Here is a 27,003-nt window from a genome sequence, read left to right on the forward strand (position 1 = left end):
GGAGCCATCGAACTATGTGTTCTGCTACACTCATGATGTACATGATATCACTACAGCTACAAATATCTGATTGAAAAGATGTCCTTGCCTTGGTGAGTGGAAGGTGTCTAGCCATACTAATCTCTGGTATGTCTGTATTCATTCTAAAAATATGTGCTGGCCTTACCACACTTGCTCACTCCATGATTTACACTAGAACAGACTGCAGCTAAAATAAACCATTTTGAGGCTCTTCGTTTAGGTTCTATTACATGAAGCTCCTGCAACAATTGCTCCCACGAAATATCTGCATGCTAATCAAAACATAAATTCTACCAACAACCCTGACCCAAATTCTAATCCTCCCATCAAGACCGGAGTAATTGTTGGAGGAGCAAATGTAGTGTCACTCATCTTTTTAAATAGCAATAACTAACCATGGTCAGTCTTACCTGATCAAGATATGGACTGAGAGGTGTGTGCTCTATGCCATCTTGTTTGCACGCCTCTGACCAGGGCACCGTGTGCTTGTCATTGGATATCTCCACAGTGTCTTTCATTTTCAGCTGCAAAGGGAGGAAGAAGATTAGAAGTGTTTCTACATGTATATTTCAGAGTATACAAGAGAAAAAGCACAAAACTTATTTTGCTTCCTGTTTGATGCCAACTTGTACAAATTCTGTGTCAAATTTCTTTGTATCTCACTTTGGTCAATGAGAAAACCAGAAAACGAACACGAGACCCAGGGGTCTCGCGCTCACCTGACTATCACAAGTTCACCTTCCAGGGGGAGCATGGGGCCCATTTGAACATATTGACATCCTATCCCCCTAGAAATGTTACCTGCCAAGTTTGGTGAAAATCTATTACGGTGTTTTCAAGAAGACAATTAAAATTTAAAAAGTCTACACCTGGCACACAATAGATAACGCATGATGAGCTCACTTGAGCCGTTGGCTCAGGTGAGATAGAAATAGAGGGAGCAGCATTTTTGTGACTTCAAGTAAAATTGCACAAATGGACCTTTTTCATTAATTTCACAATTCTGGGTAGAAGTCTTGAATCTTACACATTATATACAGCGAATGACATAAAATCTGATGAAAAATGATGACGAAAAAGAAGCATTTAGAAACTTGGGAGGATGAAGGATACTGGTAAAACATGCCATGGCATGAGCTCACCATGCCCATTCAGGTTGGATGAGCAATAAATGTACAATACTTCAATTTTCATCTTAACAACTGCCAGTCTTTTCAGACTAATGGTTAACTGTGTTCTGAGATGATGATGGTCCATCTTACCCGGGCAAAGTTGGAGACCATTGTGCCAAAGTAGCAGTGTTGGATGTCAAAGATGCTACACACCAGCTCACTAATGGTACCTTGTGCTGTGGAACATGAAAAGAAATCATTAAAAGGGACTGTAGATGATGCTTGCTAAAGCTGTTACAGTATATTCACAAATACAATCGGCAGCTAAAAAAAGAAAGAAAAAAAGAATTTAATCTGTTTCTTACAGGAAAAGGGTATCGCATCTTGGATCCATTGGAATATAATATTATAATGATGATATACATGTATATATAATATTGAAATATCACAAGCGTTGAAAGGAAATGACAGCTGTAAAATCCAGTATATCACATTGTTTTTCCAAAACTCACAATAAATTCAGTTTCATAGCATTATTACTCTAATTTCAATTTCAGTTTACACTGTATAGGCAGGAGAAGTTTTACAAAACATTGTTTAACCATAGGGAAGTGTGATCTATATTTTGATTTATGTTTCACTGATGATCGATGGTGGATATCTATGTACCAAATATCTTTTTGGAAATTGGGACAGCATGCAAACAATGGGTTTATGCCTTAAAGAGAAACTCTGTTCCATGTTACTTCAATAAGCAGAATATATACAAACAAAACAAAGAAAACTTCATAACAATTAAATGAAAGGTAAATAGTTATGATATTTACAACTTTTGTACATTTTTACAGAGCAATGATAATGGTGACACCTACCCACACAAATTAGATGTGATGATATCATGATTTTACTAGTCACTTACTCAAATTTGTGCAATCCTTCACTTTGGTAGTTTTTTTTTTCTTAATGAATTAAAAAGGAGGAAATAATATCCTTTACACCACATTCATTCTAGCTGTTATGTTGAAGACATGGCATCCAATGCTGTAGGTTATTGGGTTGCAAATTGCACGCAAAATATGCTCTCTAGAGACTTTCGTTACAAATGTTCAGCCTAGTTTTCACGAAACATTCAGCTCTATTCCTTTGACATCTGAGTCTTCCTTTCCTATTCTCTTTCCTTTTCTAAATCGGCTAGATTATGATATTGAGTTTCCCCTTCAACGTCTGATACTTACTCGAGTGAGATTTGTCGACCACATTATAGACCTCTCCACTTCCCTCGAGCTGTGACACATGCCAGATGGCCCGGCAGAGGTCGTCCACGTGGACCGTGCTCATGTTCAGGTCTGCACTCCACAGGAGCTGTCGGGAGGGGCACACGTAAAGAGCAGAGAGACATGTTGTAATATATCAAATATTTTCCCTCCCTTTGATAATCCAGGAAGGTGAAAGGTCAGCCTCCCTGATCAAGCAATCTGGTAGTGGTACACACTGATCACGTGTGCAGAGAATAATGATTGAAAGAGCCTAATGCCGACAGGATTCAAATTCAAACAGTAGAGGGAGCTATTAAAGGTTGTATCACGTAATAAATGGTGGGATCCATCTTCCACTAGAACCGCTTTGTTTTTGGATATTTCAGCCATTTCAAAACAAAATTTCATCAAATAAACTCTGAATTCCCCATAGAATCATACATTCTTTCATATTTCATAGGGGGTTTCTCATTATCCCACAGAAAAGTTAAAATCTGCAGTGGCAGATAATCCCCCACGATGATGTCACTGTCTAGCAACTCTTTCTCGTCTGTATTTATATAAAGACATTCTGAATATAATGTCCTATTCTGGGTTATTAATTTAGGCATTATTGTTATTTTACTGTAACTACACAATCTTCTGATCCCAAGGATATGACTTAAAATTTATTTTTTTTTACTTCATCTACTGGTAGATATTAAGTGAGATTAGCATGCCAGTGAATGGGAGATATTGGGTAGTGATGACATCATCACTTTATCTAATTTGCATGCTTGATTGTGACTACTAGCACTTTCTTATTCTATGTCTGATTTTAGTGAAATTTCGGCATTCTTTGTCTGAATGCACTCCATCTACTAGTATTCAAGCTGATATAAACCTCAGGAAATGCAGCTAAAGGAATGGATTTGTTGTTGTTGTTGTTGTTGTTGTTGTTGTTGTTGTTGTCGTTGTCGTTGTCGTTGTCGTTGTCGTTGTCGTTGTCGTTGTCGTTGTCGTTGTCGTTGTCGTTGTCGTTGTCGTTGTCGTTGTCGTTGTCGTTGTTGTTGTTGTTGTTGTTGTTGCTGCTGCTGCTGCTGCTGCTGCTGTTGCTGTAAGTACCACATACCAGGTCAAGGGAGACAATGGATACTGTATTAACAATGCAGCAAACAGAGTCTGCGGTAAGTCAACTCATGAGCTCACAAGACCAGGTATAGTACTTTACATAATGTCCGTTTCCTTCTTCTATTTGATCTGTGAGTGGTGCTTGGTAATTTCAAACCAATATACTAGTTCACATCTCACTTCTGATATGTACAGTCAAATACAAAACTTCTATCAAATTAATAACTACCTATCTATTCAGTATTATTGCTACAGGGATATCTGTGATAGGTCACTTTCATCTCTTATTAGCATACTTTCACTTTCATTTTACTTTTGTATTCTTCTTCTTTGTCAGGATAATGAGTAGATTGCATTTATTCCTCCTTTATCCCGCTTCCCTTCTAGTTTCCATTCAAGTATTACCTGATATACTGCACACACCACAAGTTTTACACGCATAATATTTCCTGCACTGGATATTGTAAGACAAGTCTGTCAGTACTTGAATCTCTTTGAAAACCACAGTCACAAAATGAAAAAAAAAAAATAAGTAAAATCCCTTTCTGAAGAGCAAAGTTAGTGATTTCTGACCTTGGGAGACATCATACATCGCAATTTTGTTTGCCATTTCACCCACATCAGTCAATTCACAAAATAAATATTAACTAGAAATGTCGCTATGGCGACTGGTATGCCTCCGCCATAATGCATGGTTCTCCTAATAGGTCTATAGTACATGTGGACAATGTGTGATTACATTTTCACAAAATTGGCAAAATATTAAAATGACATGATTGTCACAAATGTATTGAATGTTTACCTTCCTTGACCTATGTTTAATTGGATGAATAGGAGAGCATGTATTTGGGGATTTAAGAACTTTAACTTGACATTGACCATTTCATAAGTTTATGCACTGAGTAATTTTCAAGGTATGGAGAAAAAGCGCAATTTCTGTATTGAACAGTAAATTGTTATCATTTTCATCTGGCCTTTGATTTATAAGAGAATCACTGTCAGGCAGAACATACATAAATTCAGCATGTACTAGGTTTCAAGATAACTTGAGCCACTTCCGAGATATGGAGAAAGAAGTAAGTTCAGCACTTTCACTTGATCTTTGACCTTTTGACCTTTGACGTTCTTGGCAAAAAAAAAAATCCCAGAGAATCTCTATTGGGTTATACATGCATACATTGAGTTTAAAAAAAAAATCCTGCTGGCATTGCATAAATATAAGGAAAATAGTAAAATTTTGAAGTATTGCCCTTGACCTTTGACCCCTGACCTTTGACCCCATGAACCCTAAATTCCCTAGATAACCACTGCCAGTCAGTAGATGCATATATACTATGTTCCATGAAGATACCTTGAACAATTTCCAAGATACAGAGAAAAAAGTGAAATTTTAACATTTTGCTTGACCTTTTGACCTCTGACCTTTTGACCTCATGACCCCAAACTTTCACCAGAGAATCTTAATTGGGTAGTACATGTATACACTAAGTTTCAAGAAAATATCTTCAGGCATTGCATAGATATGGGGGAAATAGTAAAATTTTAAGCATTTGACCTTGACCTTTTGACCTTTGACCTTGAGCATGTGCACCCAAAAGTTGATAGGCACAACTTCACCCCCTAATACACATACATGCCAAGTTTCATTAGGATACCTCAAAAGGTTTTGGTAGTTACCCTGTCCACAAAATTCATTACGGACGGACGGAAGGACGGACGGACGGACGGAAGGACGGACGGACGGACGGAAGGACGGACGGACGGACGGAAGGACGGACGGACGGACGGACAACCCGAAAACATAATGCCTCCGGCACCACTTCGTGGCGGAGGCATAAAAACACACCACACACCATGAAATGTGACTTGCATACAGTGAACTGTCCCTCTGAAGTATATGTATGTGTCCATGCATTTTCTGTCCCAATCTACAAATGTTTTCAGTAATCTCTGTCAATTTTTGATGCCCATTTTCATTTCTTCCCTTCTATCAATTCTAGTCACATTGTTAAAACTGTTGAAACTTGCATCTTGTAAGCATACCCCAACCTCTGTAGCTCTAAAGATTCATCAGTATCATATCGCGCAAAACAGAAATAACATTAGGATAAAGCTGATATGCATATGCAGCACCCAAAGTGAAATTAATCTCCACTACAAATGAGAATCACATCATCTCAAATCAAAAAAGAGAAGTTTACCCCTTCAATTAGATATTAACAGCGTACTATGTCAAGTACATTACAAGCTGTTGCAGTGCAGTAGAGTATATCTGTATAGGTTCTGTGCTTTAGAAATTTATAGGTATTATTGTATCATTATTATGATTATTCTCTTGATGTCCAACATGACGTCTGCTATTCTCCTCCTCAGCCACCAATTTCCTCCAATAGGAGCTGACATGAATAAGATCACATTTACTTGTCCTGCCAGTGATCAAGCTAAAAATCTCATGAAAGAGTTGTTGAAATAATTTTTAATACCTCCATTTTCTCTCCCAGCTGTCTGTAGACTGCACCAATTATTAGTCTTGGAGCTAAAGAAAGAGGAAAGAATAAAATCAAATATATTCATTCATATACCTAACACAAAACTTTGGTATCTGAAGATTTCTTTTTAATGTATCTACATTGAAAAATAAAGAAACAAAGGATTATGCCTCACTACACTGATGACAAATTTCATCCTTACACCAGGTAAATCAAAATAAAGAACAAGAACAAAATTACAGTGTCAAATAATTTGGTATGTTACCAACATTCAGGCACAAAAAGGTTAAAACAAAACAAACAAACAAACAAAAGAAAACTCAAAGGTAAAATCAGTCCTTGTCCAAACTAAAGAACTGACTGAAACAACAACTAATTGGTATATGTATACATGCACACATACCTGTTTATGACCCCCCCCCCCCAAAAAAAAAAAAAAAAAAAAATATTTATATATATATATATCTGCTGTAATCAAGACATTAACACATATCTTGCTAAAACATTACTAGTGACAGGAGTGTAATCGTTTTCACACATACCCACACACAATTTAAAAAAAAAATCACTTAAGATGAATATTTGTTCCACGAGGACATGATAACATGGCACAAGAGTACAAGATCAGACAAAGTTTTGATTGGATTCAAAAGCTATGAAATTATGACAGATACAAGTGTATCTATGAATAGTTGAAGAGGTCCTTCAACAAGCTTCAGAGTGAGTTGTCTCTGGATGCACAACTTTAATGTTGCTTGTAAATTGCTCCCTCATTTTACAATCTGTGGATAAAATGAGACTACTTTACACATTTCCTTAAAGTACTGGGTGTCATATCACTACACATCATCCGAGAGAGGAAGTTGTTCCCTTTACACACATTTACACAAACCTCCTATTTTGACCATAAACACAGAATGCCACCAGTGACATCACAGAGATGAGATAAAAATTGTCACTCTGAGATTCTATTAAGAGACCTCAATGTGAGACGGTTGACCGACTTTCAAATGACAATCAATGTCACATGACTTGTCTGACTTTGCCTGAATGTTCTCTTGACTATTTAGGACAACCTCATACTTGAAGAGAGCCTTAAAATAAAATAATATCATTATTATTATTTCTTGAGGAATTTCACTAAAAACTTACTTAGTCCATATTTGTCTCCAAGCCCATATACAGTAGCTGGTCTGAGGATGCAGTAATTCAACCTGAAAAGAAAGAGAATTATCATAACTTACTATTCACAACACTTACTTCAAACATATCTTGCAGTCAGAGGCATGAAATTGCACACAAGCATTCAAGACCAATATTTGTATCAAACTAGCATAGACATTTCTGATCCATATGACATTCTGCACATGCGGACTTTAAGAGCATCATGGAAACTTTCCTGCATTTTGTACTTTGTAATTACAGCATGTAAGTAAAAATTGTCAGACAAATATTTCAAGATATCTTGTTCACTTTAAATTCATGCCACCTGCTAATACCAGTCACATGTTGGCGTGCCACAATTTCACACTGCACTCAACAGTGAAAAAAAAAAATGATCAGTTTACATAGCTTCAGGGGGCACATGATGTAGCACTGTTTATACTGTACCTTTCACTTGGTTACTATGGATAGTTAGATATTATCAAAAATAGACTAAAATGACCTTTTTCAAGTCTTCCTGAAATTTGGCCTTAATGGTGGAAGGAATGACCCACTTACTGCTGTCAGCAAAACAACAGAATATTTCCCAATGGCGACAAAAAGTTTTCATTGCTAGTAAATGCAAGTTCAATTTTGGACCTTACTGGACAATGTTATGTCAACAGGTATTGTCCGGAAGTAAAAGCACAATGCTAATATTTGAAGAGGCTACCCTGGGTTAATGAGATGTATTGTCAATATTGTCACTGTTATTATTATTATTATGATTATGATTATGATGATGATGATGATTATTATTATCCTTATTATTATCCTTATTATTATTATCATTATTATTATCATCATCATCATCATCATCATAATTATTATTATCATTATTATCATTGTATTTATTGTTATTATTATCATCATCATCATCATCATTATCATGATGTCATGTATTATTATCATTATTACTATTATCTTTATTAATATCGACATTCTCATCATTGTCTGTGAAGGCTTCTCACCCATTGATTTCTTTGAGATGTTCTTCTACCTGTAGCTTACACTTGGCAATGCCTGTCCAGGGAGAAACTTTGCCTTCTTCACTGCTGGCTTTCTGCGGTTTTTGTTTTTATCACAAAAATGAGACAAAGACCATTAAAACTTGAATTCAAAGCTGGATTTGACACAAAATAAACAAGGATACTTCCACTAATAAACTGCATACTTTTCCTCATCACAGATAAAGGTGAAAGTGAAACGTGTATGCGTGTAAGATTAGTTTCAACCAACACAAGTCACAAACTGTATACAGTATCGAGAGTGAGTCGGACTACAGACAAGGAAATGCAGATTTTGAAGCCATATCCTGACATATTAAACATGCCTGAGCACAACAACAATATCAAATTACATTAATCAACTCAGCAATGATAGATACTGATCAAATTGCGGGGATTTTAATACCGGTACTCACAATGTATCAATGCCATACTTAAGTAGACAAAAGATTTGTGCCAATGGGACACTTCCCATCACACTAAACTGCTGATATACATAACCCTTTCAGACCCAACACATTAAAATGCCTTATACTTTGCATAAATACAGATTATCACTGGCAATCACAGAGTTAAGCAGACTTCTTCAGTCTTTACCTTGTCTGAAGAATACACCTGCCCTGTTGATATCTCAATGTACTTTTTGACGTTTCTGCTCGCAGCTTCCCTGGCACAATTCAGGCTTAGCTTCACGATGCCTTCTTCATAAATCTGCCCATAGAGACATGGAAGAAAAAAACAAAAGACATCACCTGTAAGATGTAAAATACTTCTTTGTTGTCATCTAAAGTCAGTGTGTGAAATCTTTTTAGATTGATCACACCCTTTATCTCTCTGATGGAAACCAAATACATCTCCTTTCAAATCTGGGTCCCTGGGAAGAAAAGTGTATTTGTCATCTTAAACAGAGATACAAAAATGTTTCCCTTGAACAAAACAACTGAAGATTTCTATGTAGCTACAGTCTGTAGGTACTAGGGTGCTAGGTATTTTCACCTGGAAATCTACAATATACATTAGAGAGGTAGGCATCATCTCTTAAACTAATAAACAAGTTTTTCTAGGAACAGGAAAAAAATATCAAGAATCAAATTACCCATAAGGTATCTGAATCAAAAGGGGGCGTACCAAACATAGATATCAAATTTGAGGACATATCATAACAGTTTGGCTGCAGGGAAGAGCATTCCACATGATATTTCAGATTTTCATAACAAACTTATATATTGTATTCAAACTAATAAATATCCACATGAAAATTGTCTCAAGCTTGAACAAACCCAGGAGACATGAAGACACTGAGCATTTCAGACTGCTTGATATGAAAATACCAGATGTTGCCTTTCTTCTATATTTATTTCTTATCTAATAAAATCACTTTTCAGAGCATTTACCTAGGGCAATTCATTATAGAGCATATAAACTTTGATAGTAGTGGTGCTTTTTTTTTTAAAATTCACCTTTACTTTAGTTTAAAAGTCGGTAAGATGATATCAAAAGACTCACAAACTCCTAAGCATTTTCATGGTGATTTGATCACTCTCTCTCTTTAAAAGTAAGTGAAAGCCACACCAGTTACGACATTTTCAGCTCAGTTAGGAATAGGCTCTCAACAGGGCGATTTGAGAAAACTTTACTCCCAGAATAAATCAAATCAAGAGATTCAAACAACATGCTACTTTTTAGTACTTACTCAAATTGTTACCAGGTTTTATGCAGCTTTCTCTGAGTTCACAGAATGCCATGTGCACATCATAATCATAAAGCATCAGTACAGACAGAGACTATCTCTGCTAGCACATCAAGTACATTGACTTGGTTTTTTTTTTTTAAGGAAATTTTTAATGTCTGTACATATGATCAGACTGCCTTATTCTGTAAATCAGGCAATACTTGATAGAACAAGGAGAAAGACAGTAAACCGTCTTTTAGCAATTGTAGTTGTTTTTCGAAAAATAAAGGCAAACCCATTCCTAACAGGCCAATTTTTTCAAATGTGGAGCCAGAGTAATTTGTGAAAAATTGACAAAAGTCCATGATCTGTGGTGCAGGCCTTACATAAGTTCACAAAAATTCTGAAGCACTCACATAAAATACATAAATCTAGCAAAATAAGCAGCATAATACATTTTTTCTTCATGAAACAAACTTTCAAAAACATTGAGATATATAGCAATAAAGGGACATGAAACTCAGATAATGCTGGCATTATTATAGAGAAAAATATAGAATCCAATTTTATTTAAACTTCAATGCACAACTGAATAATAAAGCTGAAAATATAAGCAATTCATTTTGAGGCCTTTTCCTGGAGATTTCTAATCTTTATACGGCTGTTGGAAACTGAAGTAAAACTCTAGGGTATGCATTCTTTAAAAAATTGATGAATGTGAATCAAATGTCTGTTTCTTTCCTTTATATTAATCAATATCATCTATTATCATTTTGCAGAAGTTGAAAAACATTTAAAAACTAGAAATATGTGAAAGCTGCGACAGTGCAGGTTCATGTACGGGGAACTGGCCCAAACATACCCAGCTTTGCTACATGTAATTATGCGTGAAATAGCCCCTCCTGTCGTGCACCCTTTGACATACTGTACCTCCTCTGTCCTCCCGTACTGAGTCTCCGCCGCTAGATTGACGACAATATCAAATGAGTCATCACCATCGGAGAATGCAGATTTCACAGACGCTGTGACAGAAATACACCATGGGACAAACATGAGCTTCTTTAAAGATGCCATTTAAAAAACATGCCTGGCATTTCAAGTATTTGGAAATTTCACAACCACAATTCAATAGCTGTACCATGAAGTTTTTATCGCTTTTTAATTCCACAAGAGTTATATCCTTATATGCTAAAATTGAAGTCTTAAACTGACTTAAAATTGAGCTCATACATCCACATTTTTCAAAGGGCACATCATCTTTATTCAGTTCTATAATGAAATGACAAGTACTTGATAAAGAAGGAAAAGAAAGACAGAGAAAAAAAGAGAGCAGTATATAAATTGTCGGCACGTAGAATTAGCAGCATATGCATTTTACAGATATAATGTTCACCATGTAAAAGAAAAATTACAGGGTGCGAAAGATAATGCGACATAATATCACACATACAGACATGAACGAGGACTGAAATATGGCAGAAGAGACATATACATAGAAATCCTCCCTCATTATGAGTCATACACTGGCCTGTCTCCTGACAAGATCAGCTTTCATTACCAACATACACCGCACCGAATTGCCCTAGCTAATAGTATGCTAATCCAAATTTTCTCTGAGTCTGAAAGCTGAAGCTATAAATACAATCATGCAAATCATACATCTCCTTAATAATATGAAGAGAATGAGGTAGTAGAGAGTGAACGTATACAAGTATATCCTCTCTTTCCCTCTCTGCATCCTCTCCCCCACACTCTCTTCCTTTCTCTCTCCTCTCTCATAGGTGACTAAAAACCTTTCCCTGCTGTTTTATGATAATGAGAGAATGAAGAATATTTCGATGCTTTGCAGGATTACAAGTTAATTTCACATAAAATGTCCACAGTTTATATTTCAATGTAAGCATTCATTACTGTAAAAGTGGATATTTCACGTGACTAATTTTTCGCACTCAGCTGAGTAAAAAGAGTTTCCCATGTTTTTAATTCCGCGGAATCAAGACCCTCAACAACTGGAACATATGGCGAGCAAAATATTCTGGTGCTTTTATTTTCGCGCTAGTGTCTGGTTGTGCGAAATACACGAAAATTTCTACACTGCGAATATTTCCACTTTTACAGTAAATGAAGGTATACAGAATCACATATGAGAATTTAGGTATGATAGCAATTCAAGTAACAGCCTGAATGAGAGACTACACACAGCAGCACATGTTACACACCACACAGTCCAGCTGGTGACAATACTACCTAGGTGAGTTAAATAATGTACCTTTTTCCCCACTTCCATACTTACCTTGGTTTTTCAGATTGGCAGAGACGAAATCCACACTTTTAAATACTTCCTGTAATAGGAAACCACAAAGATAAATTGCTGCCTTGTGTGAATCGCATTATACCTTACTTTGCTCTTAAAGGGCATGTTCAGATGGTCACTATTAGTGAACTCTTTGATGTTACGGACATGATTATTGATAGAGTAATGATACTTTAATTCGATTCTTCTATTTTTTTTTAACCTCACAAAACTGACTCTCTGTAACTAGAAAGATATCATATGTGTATAATCAAGTGTCAATTTGTGAGCGAAATGTACAAGAGTTAAGGTCATCAACTGGTGCTGCGGTAATTTTCCACAAAATTATGATTTTGATGGAACATTAGACTTCTTCATACAGAACTGAATAACTGTTATTTATTTATTTATTTATTTATCTATTTATTTATTTACTCATTTATTTATTTAATCTACACTCAGAAAAAAAGAAAGTAAACACTTTTTCGAATTCATATTTTTCATAGAAAATTTTGATGATGATCAATGTATTATACACCATATCAAAGGTAATTTAATTGGCTATCAAGCTAGTGGGTTAATACAAAGGGAAACTTTACGCATGAGTGAACACATTCATTTTTGCCCTTCAAGGTACAAAGTAAAAATTGCAACATTTGACATGTTGTCTTTCATTTGGAAATGCACTTCAAGAAAACAATGACAACAAAAAGCCAGTTGAACACAATGAGAGATAAGAATGATATAGCAAAAACAAGTTTTTGTTCTCTTTATCTTGTTATAACCTCAAACAAAAAGTGGGCTAACTAAAGGGGGAAAATAAGAATTTTCTGTCAGCTTAAACTTCAAACGACATAGGGAGTAATGGCATAAAGATGATTAAATAAACAAAATTCCTTTATTTCAAGCTTTTTATTTCGTAATTTAAGGATTCATGAGATAAATTTCTGAACCAAATATCATTTACAATTTTCCTAATTTGAAAACAAATTGAAATTTCTACCATTTTTGTTAATATTGCTTCTTCTCTTATTTCATTTGAATTTGGGTTTGACTCAAGATTCTTCCTTTTTCTCCTTATTTTTGCCTGTCTTTAAATTTTTGGCTTCAAAGATGTTATAGAGATTTAAGGTTTTTTTTGCGACTTAATCCATGTATCTAATTGTGTTGAATTTTTCTTTTGTTCATATTGTTCTATGGAAGAGCACTTACGCATGAATGACAACTTGTTCATTTTTGCAATTTTTACTTTTGTGCCATGGAAGAGTAAAACAAAGGTGTGCACTCATGCATAAACCTTCCCTTTTTATTGACCCACCAGGCTGATAGCCAATTAAATTACCTTTAATATGGTATATAATACATTAACTTAATTTAGCCAAATGTTCTATGAGAAATATAAACCTGAAAAAGTGTTTACTTTCTTTTTTTGCTGAGTGTACTTATTTATATAGAGATTTATTTATTTCTTTATTTACTTATCTATTTATCTATTTATTTATTTATTTATTCATTTATTTATCATGGCAGCTTACAATGTACGACAGCTACAGGAACACATCATATGACCACTAATATCAAATCCTATCTCTTGGATAGTTTTAAACACAGCTTCCTCTTTCTGGAAAAATAAGGTTTTGAACTTCAGCCTTTAGTTCTTAACTAAAATTTTTCTTCCATACAAAACACAATGACAATCACATTTTCCCTGGAAATACACAAATATTTATGGCAAAATGAGAATACTGAAGAATATCACATTACAAGATTATTACTTTAGAAGTAAACATGCGTATCATATTGCATACCACCAGAGTATGTTATCCCACGCACTCACATTTTATTACATGGTTCTGAGTACATTTCCCTACTCATCTATCATGAACAAAGATTATACAAATTCAACAACAACAAAATATGGCGAAACCACACAAAATGGGAAAGCATGCATATGATTAACATTTGCTATCCATTCAGCCCCTGGGACAATCATGATGCAGTAATACTGCGTGGGGGATTTGTGGGCTTTAAGAAGTTCAAAGTGAGGTCACAAAGAACAGCTTATGAAAATGGTTTCAGAATCTTTAGGAGAGGCAAGTACTTCAGAACATGACGTTGTCATGGCAACTGTAATTGCACCTATAAAAAAAAAAAAAACTTTGTTTTGTTCAATTTCCAGCAAGTCTACAGTAAAAACAGTGAAATATGTCCAGTTTCAAGGAAGATCAAGCTATTAAATATTGAGAACAGAATTTATTGAACCACTGATAATTAACTGTGATTTCATCCCTTTGCCGGCACAAAAATTTTCCCTCAGATTTTAATTTTTGATTTAAATCATTAGCAGCAAACTGTGTCAAAGTTGTAATGACTTTGTAGCAATGACTTATTCAAATGAGAAATATTTGTAGTTTTAAACCACTGATATAACATGATTTTTATATTCTTTGCACTCAATTCAAAGGGAGACTGGTAAACTGCAGACATCATTATATTAGCTAATTTTCAAATGTGATTTTGACCAATATTATCATTTTAATGAAATATAATAATTCTGATATTCTACCATTTCTTGCCTTTCTGTCTGGTTTCACTGAAGCTTCTACTTCCTCATTTTATTTTGGATTATTTTGTTCTGTATACTGTAAAGCAAGATATTTTCATGGCAAGAAATTTTCACAAATTGGAGACAATGGCCTTCTTTGTGGCATGAAATTTTCATGAATTGCTTCTGCCATTCAATGCATATACTGTAGACAAGAACTTTTGTGTGCATTTTAATTTCGCAAATCTTCGCTCTAGCCAAATTACAATGCATGCAAACATTCCTTGTTTTACTGCAAACTTCACATGGAGAGGAATTTTACCGAGACCTGAATACCTAAGGTAAAATGCTTAATTGCACAATTAACACTTTCTTTTTTTTCCTTCAAATGTGAGTCATTGGAGATTTATACAGAAGATTTTAATATAAATGTTCTTGCTTACATCTCATCTTAAGTCAAATTTCTTATCCAGCAGTAATGGAAAATCAGCTTTTTGTTCAATGAACAATATTGGAAACAGGTTTCTCTGAACCATACATGCATGATTATCTGTGAAATGGGGTTGCAAGGGTACTTATTCCCAGTCTATCATGAATAATAATATATATAGAACTGTTCAGTCAACTAATTATTTACTGATGTTGCATGCACATAAATCTTTGCACAATTCAGTTTGAAGTCACTGCATGATCATGTTTTGGAGAACTCAATTCATGACCTGCATTGAATTTATTGTGGTGCACTGTTCATTCCACAGTCTTCATCATCCTTGTGAAAACATAATTTCATAAATCATATTTAGCTCAGCTGATAAGTATTAAAACATATAAGAAGTAATCAATGAAGGACCACACTAATGCATCCCACCATAGTCTGTTCCTTCCTCGAAAAGAAAAGCAAAACCAAATGGAAAGAAAACGGAATATATTTGTTGTAATAACATTCTGGACGCCTCACCAATTTAGCCACATCAACTTCAAACATCCTTCCTTCCTCGTTCAATTGTAAATTCCCCTCCCCCCCCCCCCCCCCCCACGACACATCCACACTATCACTATTGTACCTTATTAACTGCTCAATATTAGTAAATGGGTTCAAGAATGTAGCCAATTGGAAGCGCTGAAATGAGTCACGTGTGCGTGCATTATTTTCTTCAGGTAAGCACTAAGAAGAGTCTCTCTTCCACCTCCCTGGCCTGACGTATGTCACAATGTTTTACACTAGCAGTGCGCACTCAATCAGTTGTTACAAGTGCGTCATGCGCTACTATACGCGCTGTCAATCCTGTAAACAACTTCTAGTTCGGGCCGCGGGCTGCCACAACAGCCGGCGGCCTTTCTTGTGCATAACAGTACGTGGCGTACGTATACTCTTATACGTACGTACAGTACTAGGTGAGTGTGCGGGATTTCCGAGTGCGACGTGCGTAAATGTTTGGGACGAACATCTTTCGGACATCTTGACTTTTGAGCGAGTGCTACATGTAGCTGACTGGTATTGACCCACAAAGGTACGTGAATAATGCTGTTAGTTTTCGACCCATTTTATAAAACTAATGATGCACAGGATTATTTCGTGGCGTTAGTGCGCACACTCTATCCTGTGCATCATTAGTATAACATCATCATTTGGCAAAGTTTGTGAAAGCAGCAATCTCTTCTGCCTCATTTTCCAAAAGAAATGAAAGTATTTTTCTTTGAAGCATAGCATTTGTTGGCTATATATCTATGTTTAATTCTAAAATGTATTTCGAAGCATCATCACTCAAATGTTCTATTGCAGTATTTAGGAAGAAATTTTGCACACAAAGTAAAAAAAAAAAAAATCGCTCCTTGAAATTTTCTGCTATAATATTCTAACAGTATGTCTTCATAAACGGAATCCTGCTTTCATCAGAATATCAAAATTTTCTCTTTGACAAAAGCTTGAAAATTACAGACCCTTAGTAATGAGGGGGCATTACAAACTTTTCACACTTTTACCCCCTCCCTTTCATTCTAGTTAACGGTAGCAGCTGACTGATCTCATGAATATTCATGAGACTTGTGATCCATTCTCACCTTATGTCTGCTGTTCATCCATGCCATTTCAGGCGGAGTCTTGTCTGCAACTCTGATCTGAAATGAAGAATATGATAAAAACACCATTATTAAACAAAATGCAGCAGTGGGCTGGGTATTCCTAACAATATTTCCCCAACTTCCCTGGATGGGCATATGGGCAAGGCTCCCAACATGCCTTTTAAGGGAAAAGGCTCATTCATTTTCCTGTAACCCTTCTGAGAGTTTAGGTTTGCTTGCAGTACTTTGAGTGGCCACATGGAAATTATATTCATGGCTTCCTGTCATCATACAAATGAATCAAAACTAGCAAAATTTACTATAAAATTTCAATAGCATGCAGCTGTGGTACATGCCAGCAGGAATGGCTGGACAGCTACTCTTGAGAAACAAAAGGAACAACAATGGCACGACTGGAGTCAATCATCCCCTGCAGCCAACAATTTAAAGGGGCAAATCACCAGTACTGTAAAATAAAGAATATTCGCATGCATTTCAATTTTGCAAGAGCCAAGATTTGCGAAATTAAAATGCACACAAAAGTTCTTGTCTACACTACTGTAAGAGTGGACATTTTCGCGGTGTTGAAATTTTTGCGCATTTCGCGCAACCAGAAACTAGCGCGAAAATAAAAGCACGCGAATATTTTTGCCTGCCATATGGTCATGTGCATGATGTCTTGATTCCGCAGAATTAAAAACACGCGAAACTCTCCTTACCCGACCAAGTGCGAAAAATTAGTCGCACGAAAATATCCACTTTTACAGTATATGCACTGAATGTTAGAGGCAACTCACGAAAATTTCATGATGCGAAAAAGGCCGTCGGCTCCAATTCGCAAAAGTATCGTGTGTGACAGTATCTGATTTGTATTTCTACCACAACCACAGAAGAAATATGATTATGCATATATTCTTATGGAGGAATTCTCGCTGATATCATAATGCATTGCTGTGTCCAAGCTGAGGAAATGGTGCATCCTACCCATTATTGTATAACATTATATGCCCAGAAGAACGACACGAACACGCGCGATTTAAGAACGATGTGCCCAGGAGAATGACGTGATCATGAGGCGCGCATTATACTTATGGGCCTTGCCAGCATTTGTGTCGTTCTCCAAGGCACAACCTCCTTGAATCACGTGCGTTTGCATCGTTCTCCCGGGCAAACAACAATGACTCCTTCCCAAGGTTTGTGATTTTGAAGCATCTCTTAAGAATCAAGTAATTCAAGAGCAATCCTTTGTTTTGCATATAGTCTTCCAATGAAAAAATCATAGCTGAAAACCATTTCATAAACCGCACTAGTACCATTTTTTTTTTTTTTTTTTTTTTTTTTTGGCAAGCTAACAGGAAAGTGAGGTTTTAAGTAACAAACTCATTTCAGAAACTCATTTCTGGCAGGTTCAAATCATAACACGCATTCTGAAACATGAATACATTACTAATATTCTTTAATTAAATTATTACATCATCCCACGAGGTATTGTGCAAATTTTGAAGAAGCTGTCACTGTTTTGACTGAAAATAATGGAATTGGAATTTTTCACAGTTCTTAGGCCAATCTTGCTTCTTTTTTTTTCTATTTTCTTAACATCTGAAATAATCTGCAAAATAATAAAGTGTAAACCAATTTGTATTGCATCACTACACACATATCACAAAGACACCGCCTAATCACAATACCATAGCCCTTCCCATTAATGCTAGCATCTTTGACGCACTTTCACAGCACAGACACTGTGCCTTAATTGCACTCGAAATCACCTCTTTGTTAATTAGGTTCTTGTACACACTACCTATCGGTGAATGGAATTTTTTAATTGTTCTTTACTAATAGCATGGTAATTAGCCACAGTCCATCTCATTACAGCTGACATTATTCTATCCAGTTGCCCATACTCTTCAGAAGTGTTATTTAATGATCCTTCACCTGGATTAACCCATTGAGGACGAGCTTAATTTTCTCTAGTATGCATTTTTAATACACATCTGCCCAAGTACGCACGGGACTAGTCTGCAACCAGTTAATTATATCAGTTAATTGTCTTCTCAAGGCACACACCATAGTAATAAAACTCAGACCTCAGACTCAGTAATTGGTGTTGTAGTTCTGTCATTTCAATGACAGGGAAGAGAAAACAGCTGATTATTCTGCCATTACAGATGTTTGAACTACCTTTGGGGTCACATGATCCAGGTTTCACACAACCAATCAATTAAAGCACAATTCCACACCAGCCATATCTAAGCTGGCTTGGATAAAGCAAATCAGATAAAAGGGAATGGTAAAGGTTTTTCCTAAATATTGTACATGTTATATGTTGTTCTATCATTTGTCTCGTATACATATTACATGAATCTTTTGCAAACGTTTGAACAATATTATTTCATCACATGTATACTTTGTACTATGTTTTTTGATTTTCGATGATTGGAAATAAACTATGATTGATTGATTGATTGATTGATAAGAGTTGTGTCTAAAATTACAAAGTCATGGAGTCTTAAAGTTTCTCTATAATGTTTTGTTTTTATAAATCTGTAGGATTGGTAGCATGTAATTATTAAAGATCTATATCTTTATATGTATACTCACAAACTGGGATTGTGCACTGTATTACATTATTATTGTTAGCTTGGCATAGTAATAAATACATTGTATGCTCACTGTATTACACTGGTCAGTACTGCACTAAAATTCTGCATTGCTGTGCTACATCATTTGTTTTCAATTATCTAGCCACTCATTCTTAAAAACAAATATACCCACTAACCACTCATTCCGATGAAAAAAACAACTAACCATTCATTCGAACAAATAAATTACATTTGAAAATGACTTGATTCTGCATCTTAATATTCCCTCTTTTATTCAGAACGCGGAAGCATCTGAACCAAACACATAAATAAACAAACAAACAAAAACTATAAAATATAATTACAAACTATACACCATATTAAAAACAACCCCCATCATTTCAGAGGGTTGAATATCATTCATTTTGATACTCAAATCAAAATATCTCACCAGTGTCTAAATCGGTACATTGTCCGTACAAAACACAATATGCCATATCTGCTCTACAGGACAATTAAATCCACTATGAGGTAAGACAGACATCCAGGGAGACAGAATATTGAATATATTCTCTTTGGCAGTGACATGTCTTTGACAGTTAACAATTTTCTGTCTTTCCCTCCCTTCATGCTCAGTTTCTCACTCAGCGTGACAGCATTATTACATTATTCACTCCAGAGACAAAAAACTATCCAGGCAATGGGTGGGGTATTAGAATGCCGGTGGCAGAATTAATCTGTCGCCTCATGCTGGAGCTTAGACTCCTACAAGGCTGTATTTTGATAAATTTTTGCATTTATGTCTGATGCAAAAATTATTGAAAGTCCTTTGCTCACATGTGACAACTGAAAGTAAGTTCTCTAAATGCGTTGCCTTTAACAAACATTTTTTCAATGGCAATATCAACACAAATTGACCAACACATATTCATCTGCATTTGAGACAATGGTACTGGTAAGTACTGGTACTGGTATTGATATCAATATCTGATTCATCGATTAATTGAAAGGTCATTTGATTCAGTGCACTCATTACTGTCGGGCCATGCTACAATTTGACATGATACAGCAAGCAGTATAATGTTGTGGGGTGTTTTACATGCCTTTAGAATATTAATACATCTGGATAGTCTCAAACACTAGACACCTCTCATAACCAGATGTTAATGTCAAAGAGAGTGTTTCATTGCATTTAATTAAGATCTTAGCAGACATTTGTTTACACTTTTTGCACCTTCTTATGGGTGGACTGACAGTGTATTAAGATTCAGGAAAACGACAGTACAAAATAAAGTAAAATCAGACTTTTCCTGTGCTAACAAGACAGACCATGTAACACATGCTTTAGCAAGCTTTTGACAATCAAATTGCTTTGCTGTCTACTCCCTCTTACCCATTTTTGTGTCAAATCATTAAAATGGTTACCCACCTGGCATAAAAGTCAATAAATTCATAAATTCCTATTAAGATACATGATTGGCATTCCAAAACTGGGGTATTGATCATCAGAACGAAATTGTACTTATCAAGACATTGTCAGTTGAGAACGAGAAGGGTGCTACTGCATTGTAAGATTTGAGCATAAGTAAAAATGATACAATCAATGTTCATGTAATAATTAACAAGTTTACTTTTCTAAATCAACAGTGGGTAGATTTACAAGCATTGTTCCAAATATTTGGTAAAATAGTGCTCTTGCAGTTTTAATTTTTAATATTGTACTGAAAATGAAAATAATTTAAAATTGACACTATCTGCACAGAAGATAAAGCTCTACAATGTGACATCTGTTACTCAATATCACCCCCCCCCAAAAAAAAAAAAAAAAATGAATAAAAAAATGATAACGCCCTTCTGCTCCTGAGCCGACAATGTGTTCTTGTACCAATCCTTGTCATAAAATATCTTTTTAAATCATCTGGGTCTTCCACAAACAAAGTAAGCCTACATTACAGATTTCTACCTGCTAGTTAGTTGCCAGTCAATTGATTGACATACTTTTTGAATACAATCCAATCACGCTCAGACTGTCTACGATATTGCACATGGGTGGCATCCACAGCACGAAACCTCCATGTGGATACGGGGAAGATGCTTTCCCCGGTATTCTCCCCTGACATCATTTCCACCTTCACCCCTAAGCACCCTGTTTCCATAATCAACCATCCCTCCCTCTCAAAATAGATTAGCCGACGACATGGCCCGTCTGGGGTCTTTCAAGGATTCAACACAGTGCACTAAGAACCAGTGCAACCTTGTGTGTACACACACACACACACACACACACACACACACACACACACACACACACACACACACAAACACACACAAACACACACACAAACACAGATAGTATGCACAGGAAAAATTATTTTAAAGGCTGTCTCCCTCATCTTGTGTCGAACCTGAATGTCAGATGAGTTCATAAGACCAGATAATGATGAGTCAGTGTGTAATCTTTCAACAAAACTGCTATATTGCTCAAATTAAAACCAAGAGGAACTAAGAATATGATGGGGAAAAAACAATAATCTCAAGAGATACCAAGGCATCCATTTACCATAAATACATGGACAGTCAGGGGCATTTTCTTTTGTTTTATCAAAAACTATGAATAGGATTCATCTGAAATTAGGCACAAGCTATTTAATTTTTTGTTTCATTCTAAAGAGCAAAGTTTCTTTGTATCCATATATGTGTGGCTTCTCTGGAGAGAACTTGAGTAGGTGGTATGCTGATACTCCATGATGTGGCTGTATGAATGCATGAACATAGTGTGATATAAACCATCGCCAGCTGAACCCATCAGGTGGATTATTCAGCTTGGATCACTGATATCCATAAGCAGACAAACTAATGTCACTGCATACACAAGGTGTGAGTGGAGCTATGGGGAAATGACGTGAATAAATTCATGCTGAATTTTCCAATATTCCATGTTCTATATTTTCCAAAAGCTTTCCCTCAAAATATCCTATTTTCAAAGTGCATATTCATGAGGATGTACTGCACCCCACAACAGCTCTCTTCCACACCAATACTTTTTTTAACCATTGTCTATAATAGTCTTCAATGTGGTCTTGTTGACACCACACAAAAGTGTTTTGACCACAATCATTTCATAAAGCCAAAAGTTTGTTTTTCATTTTAAGAATTGAAGCTAACACAATGCTGTCTGGGACAATCTTATGTGCAAAAAACAAACAAACAAACAAACACAAAAAACAAAGACAAAAAAACTACTACTAATAATAATGATAGTAATAAATACATAAACAAATGAAATTTAAAAAAATAATAATAATGATGAACAGATAAAAATCAACATTGGATTGGGGATTGACATGGTCTTGAAGTCATAATTTTTAGCATCATTATTACTATCATTACTATCATTACTATTATTACCACTACTATCACTATTGCAGTATGATAGGGCAAGGTTAATATGATGTGGGGAAAACACTAATTAGACAGTAAAAACAGTGATTGTCATGCTTCATCCAGGCATGCATAATCACACACAGAGAAAAAAGTTATTAGGAATACCTCTATAAATTCCAGAAAGTTGAAAATAATTATGTAACTATGTTACATACCTACTTGTGCCAGGAGGAACAAAATCTCACAGAGGAATAAGTCAAATGGATGGGCAATAGACGGGTTTACTAACATACCCTTTTGGTACTCAAATATAATATAAGGATCTTTCCTCCATTCTAACGTAGTATACAGCTATTCTATTAACCTGTACCAAGAGACACTTTTCAATAATTGGAATCCAGTTTGCATTAAACATTAATTGTTGCTACATTTGTTTGTTTGCTTGTTTGTTGTTTGTATGTGTTTGTGTGTGTGTGTGTGTGTGTGTGTGTGTGTGTGTGTGTGTGTGTGTGTGTGTGTGTGTGTGTGTGTGTGTGTGTGTGTGTTTTTGAGGAGTGGATTGAGTCTTTCACTTCATAGCACATCTTTCCATGCTAAATCTCCTGGTAGGTATTAATTGTTATAGTGCCCCCAGTTTGATCAGCCTGCAACAGTTTTGCTGTCTTACTTTCATAGTACACTTTGATTAGTTATGCTGGTCAGAATAGTAAATAGGCATTATATAATGACCAGACCGAAGTTTCTGACCACTCAAAGCTTTAATTTAGCCTACAGCTATCAATTGGAAGGGTATGGTGCATTAGTCTATTCATGCATATATATGTACATAAATTGTTCAACAGTTCATGATTTACAACCAAATTCTCAAAATGTGAACATTGCATCTTAATTGATAGTTATAATTCACAGAAATAATGTTTCCCTGATAGTTTGAGTTAATTCACTATTATATGCTCTGAAATGATATGCTGCTATTCCATCTTTGCTCAAACTGACTCATTTCTTACTCATGAGGCACTAATCCCCAAGTCTCACCACTTATGTATCTCCTCCAAGAAAAAAAAAATCCATCACAATTTACATATTCTTGTAAGATCCTATTCCATTTCATTATGCTAATTACAATCAAAAGTGAAATCATATCAAGAGAAAAAATAGAAAAGCTTGATAGAAAGAGAAAAATACTACCACATAAACCAAGGGTGTTATCTATTCTGAGAGGCAAATGTGTCTAACAGACTTGAAGAAAGGCTAACTGTATTCCACCAAGCGCTCTTCTCCATCCTGGTTGATGAAACAGGTTTGCATGGCAGCCGAACCGTTTCCCAGGCATCCTCCTCATCATCATCTTGGAGGAAGCAGCTATCAGGGCAACCCTAGTCCCTGACTGAAAGATGTCTTACTTCATTCTGAATTCACTGATTTGGTCCCTTTTGTGTCGGCTTTGAAATTAAAGTGACGCACTGTTTGATGCTTTATAAAATCTGTACACTTTTGATATGCCAACTAATTTCCAAGTTGTGTACAAGAATGTATACTCTGCCTTCCACAAGAAACATGAATATGTCCTTTAATCATCATGGAATTCAAACTCTGACAAGCATAACATGCAATACTCTTTTTCACAATGCACCAACACCCTAGCTACTGATACAAAATTTATGTTATTATAGATATTAGATGATGTCTAGTTCTCTATCATTGTATTACTTGAGAGGTGAACTTAAGGGCTGGATTGGGAGCAACAGTTTGTGACAATTCTTCCTCAGAGATTACTGAGTCATGTCAGAGAATAATGAAACGGTAAACTAGTGTTAATTTTCATACTGAGACTTTCCTCATAGCTCGTAAAAGGTTGTTTGATATGTTCTGCCTCGTCCCAATGGAGACATACATATAATGCATGGATACACATAAAGCTCCTATATGCAGATTTCCATCACATGAGTGGTTATTCATCCTGCTGTATGCATTACTTTACCACTTGGTGCGATGAGATGCTGGTATAAGGTGACCAGTTTTGGTTGCTGGTACCAGACCACTGGTTTAGCTTGGCGGGAGTTTCAACACTATGGTGTATGGTGTGTATAATGAAAGCTGCAATGTTATATTACATGGCATTGCACATTTGCCATTTACAGTGTAGAAATACATGCATTGATACAACAAAGGTCCCTGACAAATTAATCAAAATGCATGCGAACATTTCTGGTTTTACAGTATACACATTAATAGACCTGCCCCTTAAAGATGGCCCTTCCCTTTTGCATTCCTTCCCAAATAGCACAGAACATGATATATTCCACCAGAATGACAAGACTATTGTAAATCTATAACATTTCTGTGATATTTGAAGGTCGTTAGCCGTTAAAATTCAAATAATGCACCAAACGCTAACCGTAACGTATTCTGTGTACTAGGCACAGCTGCATCCATTAATCCTCCTGTGGTTGTAATATGATACTTATACTTCGAACAACTGATATGCATGTTAAAGCTGTCAGAAAAGAAGAATTCACTAGAGCTTCTCTTACTCTGTTATCAATGGCAAATAACAACACACCACTTACATGAACTACATGTACAACTAAGTGCATCACACAGGTCTGTAAAACTAGACTAGTATTTCGATTTGTAATTTTTGCGAAGTTCGCAAAAATTATTCAAATCTTAACGGTTAATTTAATGAAACAAATTAAGACCCTCTTGAGTTCAAAATTTACAGGAGGTTTCCAAATAGTGTTTTCTTCAATACCTAAGTGTTCTCACCAATCTTTCAAAAATTTGCATGCAAAAGGGATTGGCTGTCTTTAAGATTGTATATTTCATACGAAAGAAGAAGCAGGAGACTTTTTGCCAGTGTTGTATCTCCATGACAACTTAAGCCCATTATGTCTTCAGCATCCACATATCCTGGTGATCCCTGCCTCCCTCATTGATTCCTCCATCCCATCACGCTCTTTCTGCACATAATTTTGCCTCTCAGTCTCAGTGACTGTCCAAACACAACCACTGAAGCTTCCTGCAAAGTTTTCCTTATTGTCTCTGCATAAAAATCAGCATGAAATATTTTCATAACTCATCCCTGTAATATGAACTTGTGGTGGTGGGAGAGACAGTCTGCTAAGCATTTTACTTCCTCTCAAGAATTATCACAACACTGACTGTGACACTTTTCGTTCATCGCAGTGTCAAATTCAACAATTGCCCGCTGTCTCATAGTACCCAAACTGCCCTTATAGTGCTAAATGTCCCTCATAGCACTATACTGTCCTCTTTTTGGTATGTATTTGGACAGTATAAGGACATGTGTACATGTACTGTAAACACCTGGCTTCCCTAGTGCGACAAGTGACCAATGCGATCACAATGCAAATGTCTGTAGTAGCGCCTGATGTGTGAACTGGCTGGCCTGTTCATGATTGACCAAGTAAAGTTTGGTACCAGTATATAAAACAGATATAGACTGCTTCTATTTATATAAAACAGCTACGGTTATGCTACCGCCTCCGTCGGTCAGTGTTGACCATGGGTAATGCACTCTAGGAGTTGTCAAGTTTTGGTGATAATCCTTCCACTGGTGCCACAACATCGGCTGTGGCTCACAAGTCCAATTCGCGAATGGCAGTCTCTACCACACCCGTGACAAATGTGGGTAGTCGCAGGGTTTTCTCCACATGCTTGTGCTTTCCGTCTGGCTCTCTTTTCATCTGCAAGGCTCAGGATCCTCGCTTCACCTGCTTTGAGTTGCCTCTGAAACATACTGCGCCATCTGTTGTGGTCTGCTGATATGCCCTTCCAACTGTTGGTATCAATGTCCAGGGCTTTCAGGTCACGCTTGCAAACATCCTTATACCTCAACTGGGGGCGGTCAATAGATCTTTTGCCAGAGGTGAACTCACCATAGAGGATGTCTTTTGATATGCGGCCATCGTCCATCCGGCGCACATGTCCGAGCCAACGCAATCTGTGTTTTCTTAGCAGCGTGTACATGGTGGGGAGGCCAGCACGCTCAAGGACCTTGGCATTTGGCACTTTGTCGGTCCAGTTTATGCCAAGGATGTGCCGCAGGCTGCGGAGATGGAAGCTATTCAGCTTCCGCTCATGTTTGGCATATGTGGTCCACGCTTCACTTCCGTAGAGGAGTGTACTGATGACACATGCATTGTCCACTGCCATCTTTGTTGTTATCGTTAGCCTGGGATTCTTCCAGACTCGTGTCGTTAGTCGCCCAAGTGTAGTCGCCCAAGTGTAGTCGCTGCCTTCCC

At 36.3% G+C, this 27,003-nt stretch overlaps 1 protein-coding gene across 1 annotated transcript in view; it reads right to left on the reverse strand.

Annotated features, from left to right (window-relative positions):
- The window catches only part of LOC139744392 (dTDP-4-dehydro-6-deoxy-D-allose reductase-like), a 48,169-nt gene that overhangs the window by 1,432 nt on the left and 19,734 nt on the right, over nucleotides 1-27,003 (reverse strand). The window contains exons 3-12 of the mRNA XM_071654834.1: nucleotides 16,770-16,826; nucleotides 12,164-12,212; nucleotides 10,801-10,892; nucleotides 8,796-8,909; nucleotides 8,163-8,254; nucleotides 7,141-7,202; nucleotides 5,983-6,035; nucleotides 2,369-2,495; nucleotides 1,284-1,369; nucleotides 432-545 (exon numbers count right to left, since the gene is read on the reverse strand). Of these exons, the coding sequence (XP_071510935.1) occupies nucleotides 432-545; nucleotides 1,284-1,369; nucleotides 2,369-2,495; nucleotides 5,983-6,035; nucleotides 7,141-7,202; nucleotides 8,163-8,254; nucleotides 8,796-8,909; nucleotides 10,801-10,892; nucleotides 12,164-12,212; nucleotides 16,770-16,826 (846 nt within the window). The remainder of the gene's footprint in view (nucleotides 1-431; nucleotides 546-1,283; nucleotides 1,370-2,368; nucleotides 2,496-5,982; nucleotides 6,036-7,140; nucleotides 7,203-8,162; nucleotides 8,255-8,795; nucleotides 8,910-10,800; nucleotides 10,893-12,163; nucleotides 12,213-16,769; nucleotides 16,827-27,003) is intronic.

Source organism: Diadema antillarum, unplaced genomic scaffold (assembly GCF_040938485.1).
Source record: "Diadema antillarum isolate AM-2024a unplaced genomic scaffold, OU_Dant_1.0 seq00001166_RagTag, whole genome shotgun sequence".
Lineage (NCBI taxonomy): Eukaryota > Metazoa > Echinodermata > Echinoidea > Diadematoida > Diadematidae > Diadema > Diadema antillarum.